Raw genomic sequence first — 19644 nt, forward strand, 5'->3', positions numbered from 1 at the left:
CAGTATTTTCGCGATTTTCCATTCGCTCTTCATTGAAATGATTTTCAATAAATAATACATGAACATGTAATTGAAACGGCTTTTATCAGATATATATTTGATTCTACAAATGAAAAGAATGTAATATTCTATTGTTTTATTTTGAAGGTGCCAACCGGAAACTCGGTATACCAATCTGCTTACCTTGAAACGGTTATCGTTGGGATAGGCCATAACAACCACCCAACAAGGCGTCGTGCTACTATGGGGAAATGTCGGACCGAACCGAGAATATAAACGGTGTTGGTTTAGTTTAGAGTCCAGATAAATGCTGGAAATTTGCCGGAAAGTCGACGCAAGTGGAAATGATCGCATATTAGGGATCAAATGTGGACCTTGACGTCGAGCCGTGCGTAATGAGCAGAGTTGGAAAAAAGAAGGTGTTGAGCTGCATTTTTTTTCTCTCTCTCTGCCTGCCTGCCAGGACAACTTGTGTTGGAGTACTGTCTAAACTACGAGGTGCTACGAATTAATATAATGTCCACGAAGCTCTCCACTTTCTGGTAAATAATTGTGAGCGCTTGCTTTTCAACAGTTGCATCCTGCTCCAAGTGCATGTCTGTTTCCGAGGGGTAACGTTGAAGTCAAAGCGACAGAGCGGAGATAGCTTACCCTAGCCTCCGAGGATATGCTACTAATTACAGGGCTGTGGTGAATGTGACTCCCCTCGCCAGGCTGTCGCTGAATGTTTGGACATTACTTACCATTTGTATCGTCTGAGAAACCACTCTCTTGGTTTTATGCTCTTACAAACACTTTTAACCTGAGCTTCCGCTGAGCAGCAATAGCCACCAATAGCCCAAAGAGCAACAATAGCTCCGCGTTAACGTAAGGCTAACAAAGCCATTGCAAATGATTGATTTCTTTATACACCGATTACAGAGGAGGGGGGGTTCTTCTTCCGTTTTGGGGAGTTTATATCGGTAGAAAAGTTCGGGATGAATTTGGATTTTAACTTTGGGGGTCAACCTACATGTTGCTGTTCATTGCCTATGTGTCAGATAACGGTATTTGTAATAGTTTGTATACTGTGGCAACATATGGCATCGTATATTGTAACCTATAGGCTACTTGTGGATGAGGGTTCATTGGTGTACCAAAGTCATATAGTACTTTCCTGCAGCATAAATATTTGGAGATCTCTAATAGATGCCCTTTCTCATTTTCCCAAGGATGTTATTTGTATTGCTTCTCGTGGGGGTTTCTCTAACAATGTATTTTATATGTGTTGGTACCACCACCTATTTAAGTGGTGAAGAGCCATATGCACATAATCCTGTGGTAATCCCAATGAAATACTGGTTCGACACAGCATTGTTTACACCCTGCCTTCCTCTGAAAGACAACCTGTGTGTATCTTTCTGTTTTTTTTCATTCAGAAAAGTGCATTCACTGCTCTCCTCAGCATTTAAGTTTGTCATTTCACCAGGTTAAGAATTTGTGTCAGTGCTCCTGGCCACTAATGCCATGTAATTATTGAAGTTACATGCTCAGAAGTCCGTGACTGAAGTTACTGAAAGAGCCGGACTTTGGCCTGAATGCTGTTTACCCTCGGCTGTCGGGTTGAGAATGAGGAGCAGTGACAACTCACTTAAAATAAGCACTTATTGTTTCCTAGGCCGCCTTTCATTTGCTCGAGGTTGACTGCCAGGTTGTGTTTGCATAGTCTTTACACACTTAACATTTCTTGATTGTATAGATGGCCTTGTTCAGTTGTTTTGCCAGCTGGCCGAGAGCCTGTTATTCACCCGTTCATTCTTTATCATTCTAGGTAACCTCATATCTTTACCTAAAGATCTAAACAAAATAACTTATTGATGCTGATGAACTATCTTAATAACTACATTTGTGTGTGATGGCCTCCAGAGCAAAAACAATTATAATCATTTCACAACATAGTCTGCAAAATGCTAAATATGCAGCACTACGGCCCATATTGTTGGTTGACGGGCTTATCTAGAGACTACCCACCATGAGTCATCATTGTGAGGACTTTTGTTTACTCTATCTATCTCTGTCATGTCAGTGTGTTGCTGTTTCTCGCCTGTTCTGATTCCTGTAGTTTCCTGTTGCTCTCCTGACAGTCTGTAATCAGTCGAATGGCCTGATTAACTTCTATACTGATTGACCTGATTGGCAGAAACACTGCCGAGGTAAGCAGTCTTCTCTGCCACTAAATCTTCTCTCTCTGCTATCATTTCAGACAAAATACGACATGTTTATTATTTAAAGAGAGCTGCGGTCCATATTCCATTTGCTCATCTTGGTGTGAGATGCACACAGACGCATCAATACCGTAGAGGTCACTGTTAGAAAGTTCTGGTTTCAGCTCAACCGCTGCATTGCTTATTATGATGTTTTTTGAGCACCTCTGATTGTATCAAATATCCAAAGAGTCAAACGGTCTATAATTACTGTCTGAAGCTGTGCTTGTTTAACAAAGCACAATCTCCAAGTCTCCATACAGGTCATTTAACAGCTTCTGTGTCCGCAAAACGTTTTTGTTATTTTCAAATTACAAGGGATTAGTTGACGTATTTGGATTGTTTTTTTAAATCAGTTGGACGAGGCCTGCATCTTTCTTTTTTCCGTTGTATGCGAGTCAAGAAATTAAATTATCTCTACGACTTCATGAGATAACATGCCAGCAATAGACTAATACACATTTCATATTGAAGAAATGGTATTGATGTGTTTTTGTAAGCTTTGACACATTTAGAGAATTTTGCAGCTACTGTATCATTCTAGACATGGACGTGTTTGGGGAATGTGTTTCAGTATTTCTACAGTGGTTGCCCTGACATTCAGGCCTGACTGTGATACTGGCACAGTGATTGCTCCGCTTTAGAAGATTAGGGGCTGTGTCATTCAACCTAACAAAGATTACTGTCAAACGGTGGTGATTTTATCATTTAATTCATAGGATTCACACTGGGACCAATGAAGAGCACAGCACCCAGGTGTCTTTGTGCCATTTGAACAAAGCAGTCTAAGTCTTTAGATTCAAAGTGTTATAAAATTACCAAAAAAAGTCATGGAACATAAGTTTCTCAATCATTTGCTACACTGCCCAAGTAATTCTTCACATCGCATTCAACTGTTGAAGTCTTGTCATGCTGTCCTAGCTTCATTGCTGCTGTCGCTTTTGATTTAAAATGTTGCCTGTGTGTTTCATTAGTAGAGCGTTGGTTAAGTGGATGAGTTGTAAAAACCTGCTTTGAAATAATAAGAACAGGCTCTTGAGATTTGGCGTTGCAGACAGGCAAGAAGATCCAGATACCTACCGGTTCCCTTTTCTATAGCAGTGATGAGGACATCCACATACATGATTGATAAGGTGCCGTGACTGACATTTGAATAATACATCGGTCCTGTTCTCGTGCCAAGCAGTTTTGTATGGTAATGTTCTGTGGCAGGCTGGGGTTCTGTCTTTTAACCCTCTGCAAGTGTCTGCTTTTAAATTAAATAAAATGATCCAAGCGACTGAGGCAAGGTGAGCAGCAGTTTGAAAGGGTACATATGTCTCTGTATGTAGAAAGAGATAGGTGGGGGCAGGGAGTGTCTCCTGTCACCTCTCATTAGGGGCGTATAGTCCAGCTTGGCCGGCGTCTGCTTCCCCCCAGCCTTCCTCTGTGGCCCTGCCCTCCTCTGCTCCCAGCCTGAACACAACAGAGCAGCACGCTGTTTCAGTCAAAACTGCTTGACGTCTCTTAACGTTGAGAGATTATGGCAGAGAGTCCTAATGTTGAACAGTGCGAGTCAGTTCTCAAGGAAATAGCTGTCTTAATTTTTGCTTTGAGAAATTCTGCACTGCTACTAAGTTAAATTTGGTTCACTCATTTGAATGCGTTAACGTCGTCCTAGTTGGGAGTCAGTGTGTTGTTCAATTGATGTGTTGGTTGCTTTGTTTTATTCTGCCTCTGCGGTGCTCCTTGAGGACCCCCGCCCCCTTTTATAAACAAGACGGTAGGTAGCTCAATGGCTGCCTCCGCTCTCCTCCATATTCATATTCAATTTCTAATTTTGTCCAAATGAATTCCCTGTGAAGATGGAGCTTATTTAAAGCAGTCTAATGAAATAAAGATCAACCAACATTTTTATTGGAGTGCTCCAGTGTGACTGCTTGGTAAATATTTGTGTGCCTGTGTGGAGTAACAGCCTGTGGTTTTCCCTTGAACCCTTGGGAGGCTGTAGAGTGCTGCTCTAAAGGGGCAGACACAATGATTTATTGGTATAGTAGGCAGTAACAACTAGCAGGCTGAAATGAAACGGATCTTCCATCACACTATAGTTCTCAGTCTTGCATTAACTAGAGAAGAAATGTATACATATTACTTTTTATATTGAGTTATTTAAATGCAAGAGCAATTAGAATTACATATCTAAGTCACTTAATAATGTTTATAAAGGGGCATATTTATGCAACGGTAACCGTAATGTAAGTGCCATAGAAAATTGAGACGCTGTCCCTCTATTTTGGAAAATCATAGAAATATATTTTTTTAATGTTTGTCGAAATGAAGTGAGATATACTTGTCTTGTAATTAATAATCGTCTGGTTATGGGTATGCTTAATAACAACTTAGTAAATGGATTTGTACTGGGGTAGCGTTTATTTCTCGTCTTCCGACAACTCAAAGCGCTTGAACTACATGTCGTCATCTATCCATTCTCACCCATTCATACACTGATGGCAGGAGCTACCATGCAAGGTGCCACCTGCCCATCGGGACTCAAACTAACCATTCACGCGCCGCACGCAGGCACATCCTGTGCCAGTAATTTAAGTTTAAGGGTCTTGCTGTTATTGATTTGACTTAGGTGAATGAGTTGTCACTAAAATTCTAGTATAATTGTACTCTGTGTGGACATATCCACACTGAACTGGAAAACCATTCAAATGATTCATTAGACTAAAAATGTCAAAACTACTAAAATTGGCAACATGTGCAACGGCTGAGTGAGTTGTACGTTCCTCTGAATATCACTCTACATCTGCATTTGATTTGTTGTTGACTGCCAGTCAGTTTTCTGAGGACCGACCAGAGGAAGTCTCTGTTAACCTAAGTCACCAATGAAGATTATAGATAGAAGCCTGTACACGCAGTCTTCAGATAAAGACCTCAAAATCACAATTTGTAGCATTTCAGGCCTGTAAAGTGGCAAAGGAATCTATGATTCATGATTGCACATTAATCAATGTGGCTGAAACAGTGTAATAGATAGTAATAGATGTCCCTCTGTTCCGCTTCCTTAACACCAAGGCCCCTGGCCATTCATTATCTTTAACAGAGTCCAAACAGTCCAAACTCATCATGTTGCAATCCCTGTCAGATGTTTTAAAAAGCATTCACTCTTTGACTTAAACATCTGTCTAACTGTTCTTTCCACCCTCTTCCATCTTCCTCCCTCCAGGTATGGCAGGCTGGGCCCGGGGCTCTGAGGATCCGTGCCTGAATCACGACTGAGGATTGAGAGGAATATACGTTGTCTGAGCAGAATGACTCAGCAGGAGGGGGGACCCCCAAATAGCAAGTGAAGAGAAGTGAGGATGGGTGCTAATGGATCCAGCTATCCACACTCATGCTCCCCACGCATAGGGGGAAATTCACAGGCACAGCAAACATTTATAGGTAGGTGTTTTGTGTTGTGAGTGTTGTCATCGGTTGCACTGTTAACACAAAGTCAGCTCTGATCGATGATTCTGCTTTTTCAGTCAGCAAATGATAAGATCTAACTGTTAGATGAACTGATAGTGGAAAAACCTGAACCTGTTCCCACTCGTCTGAAAAGAAGTATTAAAACCGTACTCCTGAACTGGCTTTGGCAGTGTGCACCCATGCTCCAAACAAAATGGGGGTCTAGCATGGCCAAACTCACACTTTAGATTCCATTTCATGACAACTAATGAGGCAAGAGGTAGATATGTGTGCATGAGATCTGTTGAACTGACCCAAATACATTAAAAGAACAATGCACCTACTTTTCCCTGCCATATGGCTTTTATGAAGTATTCTGAGAGGCAGATATGCAAGTAAAGTTGTGTCCAATGTGGGTGGTTAACCAAAATCACATGAAGTGTTCTGCTGTCTGAGTTTAAAAGTATCTTCCACCAAAAAAGAAATACTAGCATTGCAGTCTTGCTCTTCTTAGCTTGGTTGTTTTTATGTGCTTGTGGTGTGATAATTATCAGGCTGCTGGCTATTAGACTGAATGATTGTTGTCCCTGTGACCAGCTGCTTGTTAGACTGTCACATTGTTCTGCTGAAAGACATGACATGTACAGTCTGAGACCTTTTGCTTTTGTTTCAATTTCAGAACTGTTGATGTCATTGTCAGAAAGCATTGTTGTAAGATAGCTTATTTCTGTCTAGTTGTGTGCCTGCATGCAATAAATACAAGTTTAACATGCAGGTGGTATTGTTTGTGTGTGTGTGTGTGTGTTACTTGTATGCACAGAGGTGTATGAGGTCACTTTGTATTGCTTATATTTACAGATTCACAGATTTGTATAGGTTCTTGGAGTTAACTGTTTATTATGAGGCATGTTAGGAGACTTAGCTGATACTCCTAAATTATCAACTGTGAGAGTCTTTTTGGCATATGGGCCGTAAATCTTTCAATGCAGCCCTCAGTACCAGAGGGTTTGGACAACTGCTTCAGATATACATTTTAAATACATCTCTCAATAGCAAAAAACATTATTTACTTCACTTTCTAAATGACCTTGAGTTTTCTTTTTTTTTTTTCTTCAAAGTGAAAGTATTGTTTAAGGAGCCAAATGATCTCTCTAGCCCTTGATACCATGAGGTTTATGCTAAACTCAGCAGTTGCTTGGTTGAGCTGGCCTGGGCCACGGATGACTCAGTGGATGATTACTATTTGGGTCACATTGATGGATGCTGAGAGAAGGGCAGGAAGAGGGGATCTCCTTGGCAGCGCTTCCTCTGACGTACGAGTCCTGTCTCTCAAGCCAAACATGACTGCTATTTAGTGTAATTGATTGGGCCCGTATGTGAATGGGCCCAAATTAAGTGAAAAGTACAAAGCAGGACAAAGTCCTCATTGAGCTAATTGGTTCTCAGTCTGTGATGAACCATAGTTTGATCTAAAACAAAACAACATAATGGTATTCTGTCAGGTTTTTTTCTGCTGCTGAATTAGATCCAAATGCTTTGGTAGCTGGGTCAGGGTAGTGTGTATTTAGCCTGACGGAGCTGCCCACACCACAGGGGTGCTAGAGACGGATTGTGCTTCCAGATTGTGTTGGGGTTATGAAGTATGTCTCATCAGAACACAATGAGCTATTTAAAAAGAGGTGTCTTACTTTAAATCCAGAATGTGTTACACTTTCAGATTGTTTAAACTAAATTAAAAGCTAACCTGCGATGTGGGTTTATTCCAGGGACCTCATCCTTCTCGCAGCACGGATATGGCTGGGAGTCAAAGCTATACAGTTTGGAGCACGGCCATGAGCGGCCCACAGACAGGAAGAAGAAGAGCCTCGGTCTGGCGACCCTCAAACGGAGGTTCATCAAAAGGAGGAAGTCCAGCCGCTCAGCAGATCATGCGCGGCAGATGCGGGAGCTTTTGTCAGGGTGGGACGTCCGTGACACAAACGCTCTGGTGGAGGAATATGAGGGCACAGCAGCACTCAAGGAGCTAAGCTTCCAAGCCAGCCTCGCACGTGCTGAAGCACCCAGCCTGCAGCGGGATCTGGCTGCCCTCTACCAGCACAAGTACTGCACAGATGTGGACCTCATCTTCCAAGGTACTTGCTTCCCAGCTCACCGGGCCATCCTGGCTGCCCGCTGCCCCTTTTTCAAGACTCTGCTGTCAACATCCCCTGGCTATGGAGCAGAGGTTCTCATGGACATTGAGACAGCTGGCATTGATGTACCCATGTTCTCTGCCTTACTTCACTACCTGTACACTGGGGAGTTTGGAGTGGGCGGGGCGGAGGATACCAGGCTGCAAAACGTGGATGTACTGGTGCAACTCAGTGAGGAGTTTGGTACACCCAACTCCCTGGAGGCTGATATGAAGGGCCTGTTTGACTACATGTGTTACTACGACGCCCTGCTCAGCTTCTCCTCAGACTCTGAGATGATAGAAAGCTGTAATGAGCGAGGGGCTGTGGCTGCAGCACCAACAGTGTGCTCAGCAGGCCCCGGGACCCCGGACGAGGACCTTAGGGCTCATAAAGCTATCCTCTCGGCACGTTCTCCTTTCTTTAGGAACCTTTTGCAGAGGCGCATCCGCACAGGAGAGGAAATGACAGAGCGCACATTGCAGACACCAACCCGCATAGTGCTGGATGAGTCCATTATCCCACGGAAATATGTGCAGGTTATTCTCCACTGCATGTACACAGATGTGGTGGAGCTTGGGCTGGTGCTGCGGGGCAGCCCCTCAGCGGGCAGCCTTGGTGAGGTGCAAGCCCTGGTGTCTGGGGGCCGGGGAGCGAGCACACGCACTGAGGAGGCAATGGAGCTGTACCACATCGCTCTATTCTTGGAGTTCAGTATGCTTGCGCAAGGTGAGTCATAATTATATTTACATTGCACATACACACAAGTTAACAGTACCTGACAAGATAAAGATTTTGTTCTAAATAGACTAAAGCCACGTTGTCCATACTTGGTGGTGCTTGTGAGTATGGCTGGGTAAAATGACCTTCAATTTACATGAAGACATATTATTAGATTGACCTTTTAACCATTAACGTCATACATTTGTTATGCATCAGTGCATGTATTTTCTCTCTCATATGTTTGTCCTGCTATATAACATTTCAGTGTAACTTAAAAATACTGTACTGTTTTATTTTACTTTTGAGCAAAGTCTGCCAAACAATTTAGTGTGGTTTGATTTCTTAATAGTGTGTCGTACTGACTATATGAGTCTCAGTTGAGTTAGCAGCTTTGACAACTTGTTTTTAAACTGTGATTTATGTAGTGTAATAGTCTTTACCTGGAATTAAAAGGTTAATTTGTCAGTCCACTAATTATAGTGTTGATCTCTGTGGATAAAGTAATACGAGTTGGATTTTTTTTTGTAAATTATGTCCGTGCATGACTCAGGCCTACTTAAATTTCTCCCTTCATGCATTCATATAATGTGTCTGACTCTCCATTTGTTTGCATCTCCCGGGGCAGACAACTTACCCGCTGCCCCTTTTTCATACATGCGGCGCATCAGAACCTCTACCAACACTTAGTCTCTGGTCGTCTACGTCGTCACTAGTCTATCTTTACCCTGATGACACTGTTTCTGACTCTTGCCACTGTTTCAGAATGACCCTACTAACATGGCAAAGGTTAAAGCCCTGGTTTGACATGACATGAGCCAGTCACTTTGTCACTCTCATCTGAGCGTTGTGCAGGTTCTAACACACCTAACAAAAATCAGAATAACCTTTGCAAATTGCAATACTTGTAGAAGTCTTTTTTTATTTATTTGCACAACAAGTACTGCATTAGTCCTGTATATATCTCCACTGCCCCATGCTGTGTGATGAAGTCATAACACTATTATGTTCATGTTTCAAGTTACTGTGCTATTCAATGTATTCTCAACACTTCGGTCAAGCTGAAAATCCTGTAGCTTAAAGGATTGTATTGTGAGGCTAAATGTCCATTTAGTGTTATTTTTTTTTGTGATCGCCAGCATCTTGTTCAATTGCTTCTGAGGAGTGAGAGCAAAAAAGCACTGCACCAACCAGAGTGCTCTGACTTTTTTGTGCTTATGTTTTACGAACGCTGTTAGTTGAAAATCTCAGAACTTTCAGGAAGGCTTTGGTGATGCTAACGCATGTATTTATAATACTTGGTTTGAATCCAATAAACTCTACAATAGTAAATATGCTTGTATAGAATCTTACAATACCACATGATTAGTTATGGGCAGCTGCTGAATTGTCTGTATTGACTAAGGGGCCAAACATCTCACTTTTTTTGTAAGACCCCTGCAGTGATCTCAATAGCACTGTACACTAACACCAGACACTCAGCTGGTTAGACACCACCTCCCACCCTCAAGCTCTAGTGTCACTCTCAGGGTCACACTGGCAGCTTAAGCTGACGAGCAGCCAAATAGTGTCATCCCCACACACCATCACCTCCTCTCCTTTCCCATCCCCCCTCTCATCAAGCCCTTACTTGAGGGTATTTTTATCCCCTCTCCTCCGTCTCCCACAGTGCTGCACCGCTCTAATCAGTTCCCATGAAACCACAATGTGGAATTTGGTGAGATGGTTTAGGTTGACCTGGAGTCATTGGGCATTTATTTTATAAGTAACCTCTTTTTTTCTATTTTGCAACCTGCCATTAAGCTTTTTTGGAGATGTCCACATTTAATTAAAATCCTTCAAACTCCAAGTGGCATCTGTGAGTTGATTATGAAATGAGAATAATTGGTCTGTGTCCACCCCACCACTTCAGCAGTTGCCATATCTCGTCATGAGGCAGCAGAGAGGCTTATGTCAGGGTTTTCATATGGAGAGCCCTCTCATCTGTCACACGGTCGGCCCCCTTGTGTGCTCCTCGACGGCTACTGTCTGGCTGTGTGAAGTTTTGGCTTATGGAGTTTTTTTGTGGAGCAGATCTTGCTGTCATTCTTCCTGATTAATTCTCAAGATGTGTATCCCTTTATGACTCCATCTCACTCAAATAGCAATACCAATATTAAAAGCCGTATTAATTTTTTAAGTGCACCGCAGAGATGAGAACCAGTTGTTGTGGGTTCAGCTTGTGCACTGTGGTACTTCCTCTCTCTCCATGCTCACTGACTGACCAGTGCTTTCAGTGCCCTGTCTTGTGTTTGGAGTGTGCCGACTTTAGTCCCAGTCCTTGAGTGATCATCGGACATGATTTACATCCACAGGCTTGTTTACAGGCCATTGAGTGCTGTTGATGATTTAAGTGGCTTTGGAGACTCTGCGCTCCATAAACAAGGAGCTCCAAATATTAACAGCAAGACAAAATGCATACGTCCTCCAAAGTTAGTGTAGTGTAAAGCTGGCTGTCGCTGCTCTTGCTTTCCTGTTATATTCTTGCCAGTCGACTCGTCTCCAGTGAATGTGGTATACCACCCATGGAGAGATGGGGAGGCGGGTTAGTATTAGATATAATGCTGATTATAATCTCTAGCTCATAATAAAAGTGCTGCATTTTAAAAGGCCGGCTGTCGCTGTGAATTTTAATGGGCTAACCCAGAACGTGTGTGTGTGTGTGTGTGTGTGTGTGTGTGTGTGTGTGTGTGTGTGTGTGTGTGTGTGTGTGTGTGTGTGTGTGTGTGTGTGTGTGTGTGTGTGTGTGTGTGTGTGTGTGTGTGTGTGTGTGTGTGTGTGTGTGTGTGTGTGTGTGTGTGTGTGTGTGTGTGTGTGTGTGTGTGTGTGTGTGTGTGTGTGTGTGTGTGTGTGTGTGTGTGTGTGTGTGTGTGTGTGTGTGTGTGTGTGTGTGTGTGTGTGTGTGTGTGTGTGTGTGTGTGTGTGTGTTTTTCAGAGAGGGCAAAGGTGAAAGATTGACGTGTGCAAAAGCACTTTCTAGAGGACGAGTGGTGGAGACAGATGTTGTGAATCCATTCCCTTTTCCAGTCTGGCTTTTTTTTTAGCTGCTATAAAACAAAGTGCCTGGGTCCACATTTCAACTTCATCTGTCTTCTTAACAATGCAGGAGTTCCACCCTTGGTTTTAAAACACTGCGGGTGTCTGCTTTGCATTCTGCTAACTTGCCATAACAACTTTAAGACGACCAAAAGGGGAAATGCATCATACCTTTGTGAATCCATGCATGTATGTGCACGTACATGATTGCCGACATGTGTATGTGTTCATCTTAAAAATGTACCTTAAATGAGTTGTGCTTGGACCGATATGAAGCCTCGTATTCAAAAGCATTGCTGGAGCCATCCCTCTCAAGTCTGGTGTCCAGTTTCCTAGAGTGTATGTTCAAAGTGGTGGTTTGGGGGCGGAAAGGCAGCTTAGATCCTCTACTTCAAGATAAGAGAAGCATTTCCCCGTGGAGCGTTGCTACTAGCCCAACTATGAGCTGATGGACAGGACGGCCTGGAATGAGGAAGTTGGCAAGCTTGTGTTACAGTTCAGAGCAGCTCTAACTGGACGTCAGTCAGTCTGGCTTTATCTCGATGGATGTCCATTTTGTATTCAACAATATTTATAAGAGAAAGGCTGAAAACAAGGCGTGTTAGGGTTTGGTATTGATAGCATGACCTAGCCAATCACATGTTAAATTGAGTGGATGTTAGGGAGTTTAATTCTGCTTAAATGTATCCTTCTTAAGAGTAAGTGTAAGTTAGCGTGCCCTAATAGGCTGAATTTTCAAAAAGACGTCCTTTTTTTAAAGAAAATAATGTTATGGCTAGAGCAGCAGGTACATAATTCACAAAGCTTTCTGTGGCTTTTTAATGCATTTTTGAATTATGCACACAAGTGTGTACGCTATTGCAAAGTGCGTACACAAAGTGCACTGGCAGCACATTTCCTCAGGCTGCTGTGTTTACTTATCACGGTAAGAGGGGGCAGCTTGAGACTGAAACACATCAAGGTATCAAAGGCATTTATGTGGGTTGGTGTGTTACAGAGTTAAACCACTGCCTGCTGTTCTGGTATGTGCTCTGATTTAGGAAACGCAGCGAGGAGGATGTGGGGGCTAGTAGAGGGAGACTCCCTGGGTCAGTGAATACAAGTCAAAACTACTGATGGTCTGGCAGCGGCTGCAGAATTACCACTTGTATTCCAATAACTTTTCAATTATTGTATTTCTTTTCTTTAAGCTTTTATTGTAATGCTATTTTTTTATTATTATACATTTGTGCCCATATATACACAGGCTTGAATATCAAGATGTAAATTGCTTATCTATTTTATTGGCTCTCCCAGGCTGTGAGGACATTGTTGTGGAAAGCCTGTCTCTGGACTCACTCGTCCCCATTCTGAAGTGGAGCTCCCAGCCGTATGGCTCCAAGTGGGTCCACAGGCAGGCCATGCACTTCCTCTGTGAGGAATTCAGTCAGGTTGTCACTTCAGATGTTCTCTACGAGCTTGGCAAGGAGCACCTTCTCTGTGCAATTCAGTCTGATTACCTTCAGGTAAGGAAACCGAACATTGCTTCATCTGTCAATCTGTCACCCTTAATGAGATCTCACAGTTTGGAGGTGAAGCGTGAACTTTCAGTAATGGGTGACTGACATGTTCACAATGACTACTGCTTGGTAAAAGAATACAGTAAACACAGAGATACATTAACACATTATCTGTGTCACTCACAAACTATGCACACACACAAACACAGACGACACTCGGGGTCTACAGAGATGAGTAACACTGTTCCCTGAAGGGAAATACCTTCAAACCAAGAACCTAATCAAAGCTGAGCTGTCATGTGCACTGCCAAGCTACTCGAGCATTAGACCAGATGGTTGAGGTGTTGAAATCCAACTCCACAAACAAACCAACCAGGCCTGAGCTTTGCTGGGACACCGCCTAAACATATTGCATTTACACCTCATCCTCATTTAACAGCTTCCCAGTTTTGTTCTCAATAATATCTAACCTTGTCCTAATAATACTTTTCTGTCTTTCGTTCTCCCTGTCTCTCTCTCGTTTTCTCTGTGCCTTGGTCTCATTTACAGGCGAGTGAACAGGACATTCTCAAGTATGTTGTTAAGTGGGGCGAGCAGCAGCTTATTAAGAGGATGGCAGACAGGGGTAAGATAATACACTCTATAATTACCCTCTGAGCAGCCCCCCTAATGGCTCTGAGGAAATTACCCACTTACCAGAGCCTCCAAATACACTTAAAAGCATTACTGAAAGGCACCAAACTTTACCCTAAAAAAAAAAAAAAAAAAATGTGACCTGATAGTGATTGGTCATGACATTATGTGCTCTGACCTAGTAAGCAATTGTTTTCTAGAGAATGTATTTTCAAGGTCGTTAGTCATATTGTATGGGCCGGCAACCTGCTCTTAGGAAGCTGAGCCACACAGGAAGCCAATGCAATATTCATAATTTGTTAAATCAAACTGTCCTGAACAATGTGAAAAATAGCCAGCATGTTGACTTCCGATCATTAAACGCCAAATCATAGTTTAATAAATAGTCACGGTTATATGCATTATATATTAAAGCTGCTAATGGCTGCTCCTGTTCTTATTTACCCAGAACCAAATCTTTTGAGCGGCACAGCCCACAGTGTAAACAAGAGGGGAGTGAAAAGGAGGGACCTGGATGTGGAGGAGTTAAAGGAGATCCTGTCTCCCCTCCTGCCCTTTATCCGAACTGAGCACATCTTACCTCCCAACAGTGACGTCCTCGCTGACGCGGTCAGTACTGCCCGTCTACTTTTTCCGGCGTGCACCTGAGTCATGGTGACCTTCATAGACTAAACATTGATCCACATTCTTCACCCCTGTTCACAGCTTAAAAGAGGTCTGATAAGCACCCCTCCCTCAGACATGCTGCCCACAGCTGAGGGGGGAAAAGCAAATGCCTGGTTACGGCAGAAGAACGCTGGCATCTATGTGCGTCCCCGCCTTTTCTCTCCTTATGTGGAGGAGGCTAAGGTAAGGCTCATTCACTACTGATAATTCAGACAATGCAGGAAGCAGTGGATTATTTTTGTCCTTTTTTAACTAACATCAAAGAGTAGAGGCTCTGTGAAGAGGGGACATTTGTGGACCAGTTTATAGCTCAGATGCGAAAAATCATCCATGCCCAGTTGCCATGCATACTCAATGTTTTTATTAGCTGCGGCCATCACTTGACTGAAATTCATTTTATGTCCATTTGCACACGTTTCCTAATAACTTATATGGCTTACCAGGGCCATGAATATTTATGAACCTTTCACTAACCCAGAGAGAGTCATTATTAAATGGAACTAATTTGAAAACCCTCTTGTGACCTTGAGTTGCACATATGAGTCTTATTTCTTAGAAGTTGTGGTCTAACTTGCCCTCTCTCGTCCACCTGCTCCTTAGTCTGTGCTTGATGAAATGATGGTGGAGCAGACAGACTTGGTGCGTTTGCGATTAGTGCGCATGTCAAATGTCCCAGACACACTCTACATGGTCAACAACGCTGTGCCTCAGTGCTGTCACATGATCAACCACCAGCAAATGGCAAGCAACTCAACCACAGCTCCATCGGTTGTGGCCAATGAAATTCCAGGTAAGAATTACTTTAGAAATGACCAGATAGTAACAGAAACTGGTGCTCATGTCGCCAAGTATCCAAACGAAGTACCCTTTAAATATGATGCTAGTATCAAAAAGTAAAGCATCCCTCAATGTATGTGTTCGGATTGTGTGCATCTTTCAGTGCCTCAGCTGTCTGTGGTAAAGGAGATGATCCGGAGGCTGCAGGAACTGAGACACACAGAACAGGTCCAGAGAGCGTATGCCCTTAACTGTGGTGAAGGTGCCACCGTCAGCTACGAGCTGCAGCTGCGGGTGCTGAGGGAGTTTGGTCTGGCAGACGGAGCCACTGAGCTACTGCAGGTTCGTAGAAAGCAGAGTTTGTTCCGAGGGGTTTGAGAGGTGATGAGATGGCTATGGCTGTGACACTAACGGGGACGGTTGTGCTGAGGATACGGACAGACCTCAGTAATGCAGCAGATACAGACCTTAAACTACCCCAGGCAGATAAATCTTAAGGACAATCTGAAAAAAGCTTTGTCAGCACCACAATGGACAAAGATTTCTATATCTTGTGTTTTGTTTTTGTGTTTTCAGAACCCGTACAAGTTCTTCCCTGATGAACGGTTTGGAGATGAGAGTCCAATTCTGGCTCTACGCCAGGTGGGTCGGTGTCGGGTAAACAGCAGCCCAGCCATGGATAGCATGTTCACAGAGCTAGAAGGGGTAGTTGGCTTTCACCCTCCCCTACCTCCTCCACCTCCCCCATACCACCCCCCTGCCACACCCAGCCATGCTCAGCTCAAGGGTGCCTGGCGTCCTCGTGTGCCCATGCCAACCCCTACCCGTTCCTTCTCCTATCCCTGCAACCGCACCCTGATCCAGCGCCATGCAGCTGCTAAGCATGGCAGCTCGGACTACTCCTCTGTGCCCAGGCCCCAGCCCCCAGACTGCACCAACCCGCAGGCTATGGGCCGAGCTTTGCTTTCTGACCAGCAAGCGGTGAGTGTGTGTGTGTGTGTGTGTGTGTGTGTGTGTTACTTCCTAGAGTCCTTGTGCTACGATTTTGTTTCCGCTGCATGGTTTTTGCGTGGGATCATCAGTTTCTAAATTGTCAGGTAACGTCACACATTTGTATCTGTTTTCCGGTGCAGATGAGCATGGAGCCTGTTATGAGGGAGTTCATGCCTGACATTGCATTGGGTGTCTCTGTCATGTCCCTGAGGGAGCAGCACATGGCAGAGTTGGACAGGGAAGGCCCTCACGGCTCAGTGGGACCCTCAGGCCACCATCTGCCCCATGGGCCCTGCCCTTCTGCCCGCCACGGACATGGACATGGCCATGGCCACGGTCCTGGACATGGCCATTCATGCAAGAGACATGCTCCTGAACCCACGCTGGAGGCTCAAGCCGAATTCCCTGACCTGTATGACTTCTCCTGTCGACCTGCAACCCCGACCTCCGCTCACCCTCTACCATCCTTTGCAGGACCAGACCTCTACAGCCACAGCTGCACTCCCTCCAGCTGTTATCCACCTCCCTACATTTCTGAATCTCAGTCCCAGGGCCGCCAGCAGGGACGGACTGCCCCAGACCCACTACGTCTTGATGTCCTTAATATGACCTCTCAGAGGCATGATGGAGTCCTTGCCAGCCCTTCTGGGGCCCAACCTAGGATGGGACAAATCCCAAGGGGGCGATCAAATGAGACAGATTTGACTCATGGCTTAGGACATTTACGGCCTCCCAGTGGAAACATGGACAACTATGAGGAGAGGCACACAGGACCTAGAGAAGCTCCGGAGGAAATGGTTCTAGCTGGGGAATCATTGGGCCCGGGGTCCCTCCAGCAACCTCACAGGAACAGTGTCAGCGAGGAGATCGCCAGAGACCGCAGGTCACCCAGCAAGCCTGACTACCCTTATAAGAAATCTGCACTTTAACCCCATTTGAGGACCAGGGGTTGAGTTAGGAAAAGGGAAAGCATGATGAGTGGCTGTCCATCACAATGGATGGCAAAGCACTAAATGTGTGTGTGTGCGTGCGTGTGTGTGTGTGTGTTTGATTGAGAGACGCAGGGTAAAGGGGTGGTCGATGGTTGCTATTTATTGGATCTGTCCTTTTGTCCTACCTCTTTCACACTGTGCTATCCATCACACAGTCAGAGTATGGAATGAGTAAGAGCTGTAGGTTAACTGTCTGCTTGTAGTAATTGATCGCTGCAAGTCTGCCTCGTCCTGCTGGTTTAGAGGATGACTCAGGCTCTACTAGGACCGATTGCTCTCTTGAGTTTGATTGTAAAGAAAGGGTTTCGCTCTATGCTGTGTGAGTCCTGCATGGGGAGGTCACAACACTAGATGTAGCTCAGTTATGAACTGACAGTTCAACAAAGATTACATTCATAAGCTCTGTTGTCTCTCGATTGTTTTAGAATTGAATGGGTAGATGGTGGGATAGGAATCTCAATTTACACAAGCTAACAATGGTATACCGTTTGGGAGAGAGAGTGTTGTGATAAAATCATATGTAAATACATCTGACTGGATTCTTTCCCCCCCCCATTATTTGTATTTCAATTTTTCCTGTAGCATGCCTATAGCAACCCACTTGAGTTAAAGGGCCAAGACTTGGTCACACAAAGCAGGAACTGGATCTGACAGGAAGTAGGTCATCAGAGTTTGTCATTCTTCTTTTACCCAGTCTGATAATTGTGTCAGGGTTTACCTATTACATGCTTTGAGTGTCTAGCTTGGAGGCAGACGCCTGGTGTTTTCAGAGGGCTAGGGGTGGCAGGAAGGAGCACGAGCAGGCTCATCACTAGAATACAGTGAAAAATATAGGGGTGCCATGGCAACTGACGTACAGTGATCAGAAGGAGTACTCGGGGTTCGTTGGTCTTTCAGCTGAAACAGGTGTGTGTGTGCGCGAGGATAACTTTGATACACACAGTTGTGTAGAGACAATCTCAGTACTGTACACTCCCATCTTTAGTCAGCTCTCTGTACATATCAGAGTCTGATGAGTTAACCAGTCTTTGCCACAAAGTGTGATGGTCAGCGAGCTAGAGCCTCCTGTTCTGTTTTTACGCCAATAGCATTAAGTAATCAAATCTAAAGCCTTAACCAGTGCTTGGAATATTCAGTTTTAGCTACCTTTGTTCAATTAAGTATGATGTCATATCGCTCCTGTTAATTGCTTATTTGACTGTTCTGTTTACTTTGGACACATTAACTACCCCTTACCTGAATGCTAACATGTATATACATCAGGCCTCCATCACATCACCCCATGCGAGATTGTGGACCTGCATAGTCAGCGTTGATATGATTTAAATATACTGTTTAAGAGCTGCAACAGCTGTAGCTCCAGCACCATGCAAGTACACATACAAGCCTGTTACAGCCAACAGCTGGCATACAACCTCACATACCAGTATCATTGCACTGTAGGAGCCACCGGTATATTAGCTGAAGGCAAAAGGAACAAATTAATTTTGAACAAAAGGAATCTTCTATTGAAGAAAGGTTGGCAATCGCTGGCTCATCTCCAATGAAATTGTATATAATGAATTGAGCGCCATTCTGACACATTTCTAATGGTTACTATCACATTTTAGTGGTTGTTGAAGGTTTGAGTTTTTACTGTAGTGGACAACACTGTGTACTTGTCTTTGTCATGAAATCTCACTAAGAATGTGTGGTATAAAACATAAAGATTGTGTCTCAATCTACTTTGTTCCTAAATGTTACGCATTAGGGCAGTCTGTTCAATGTTCTAGGTGGTGTGGATTACAATGTTTGTAGAGATGTTTCTTTTCTTCCCTATTCTTTACTTTTAAAGTAACATGAATATGTAGAGGATCTGAAGATATTATTAGCTCTCTGCTTAGCAGTGATGAAGTTGCCAAGCAGAACAATATTTTTTCCATCTACGTTGCTTCATGGGGAAAAAATGCAAAACTCCAGATTCCTCCATGTTCATGTTGGGTAGTTGTTTTATTTTCCGAGACAATGATCCATTGAATAAAAGTCCTTGTTTTGCTCTTTGCTGTAGAGAAGTCAGTGCCTTCCCCCGCCTGCGGCTGGGCTTTTATTGGAGAAGTGACTTTGATGTCTATGCAAGCTTTTTTCTACCAGCTTACCAGCCTGCATCAAACAGTCCTTTGAAATCTCATGTAGCTCGTTTTGTGTACATAGTGTTATTTAGCACCTTTTGGAATTGAACCATCTGAAATGTGTGATTGCTTGTGTTGAATTATAACAAGTACTTTGTACTTGTATGGTATTATAGAAAACATGTTTGTAGATTGATATTAAGTTGCATTTAGTTTCACTGAATCTATTTTTCTACTGTCGCCTCAAAAGGTGCATAACAGTGGTCAACTTGGGCATCCTCAAAATAAACTGGTTTGATATTATGGAATTAATTTGATCTCAGTTCGGTTGT

At 43.7% G+C, this 19644-nt stretch overlaps 1 protein-coding gene across 9 annotated transcripts; it reads left to right on the forward strand.

The window, feature by feature from the left end:
- The first annotated feature begins 197 nt into the window (after nt 1-197).
- On the forward strand, nt 198-19624 carry btbd7 (BTB (POZ) domain containing 7). Of its 9 annotated transcripts, none has more exons than XM_034562998.1 (12): nt 198-542; nt 2066-2192; nt 5455-5672; nt 7445-8578; nt 12941-13149; nt 13693-13768; nt 14225-14385; nt 14482-14625; nt 15043-15232; nt 15383-15561; nt 15796-16200; nt 16353-19624. In XM_034562998.1, the coding sequence occupies exons 3-12, from the start codon at nt 5591-5593 to the stop codon at nt 17139-17141; spliced, it is 3369 nt and encodes a 1122-aa protein (XP_034418889.1). In that variant the 5' UTR covers nt 198-542; nt 2066-2192; nt 5455-5590; the 3' UTR covers nt 17142-19624. The 9 variants fall into 9 exon arrangements, with proteins under 9 accessions (XP_034418889.1, XP_034418888.1, XP_034418890.1 ...); XM_034562997.1 differs by having other exon boundaries at nt 2102-2192; XM_034562999.1 differs by having other exon boundaries at nt 2124-2192.
- The last annotated feature ends 20 nt before the right edge of the window (nt 19625-19644 follow it).

This window comes from Cyclopterus lumpus, chromosome 22, assembly GCF_009769545.1.
Source record: "Cyclopterus lumpus isolate fCycLum1 chromosome 22, fCycLum1.pri, whole genome shotgun sequence".
Taxonomy (NCBI): Eukaryota; Metazoa; Chordata; class Actinopteri; order Perciformes; family Cyclopteridae; genus Cyclopterus; species Cyclopterus lumpus.

Bases quoted from the DNA above. Each gene is read 5' to 3' on its own strand.
- btbd7 (XM_034562998.1), top strand. From the start codon at position 5,591: ATGGGTGCTAATGGATCCAGCTATCCACACTCATGCTCCCCACGCATA. The intron at 13,150-13,692 runs GTAAGGAAACCG...TCTCATTTACAG, and splicing joins TTCAGTCTGATTACCTTCAG to GCGAGTGAACAGGACATTCT. The intron at 15,562-15,795 runs GTTCGTAGAAAG...TTGTGTTTTCAG, and splicing joins GAGCCACTGAGCTACTGCAG to AACCCGTACAAGTTCTTCCC.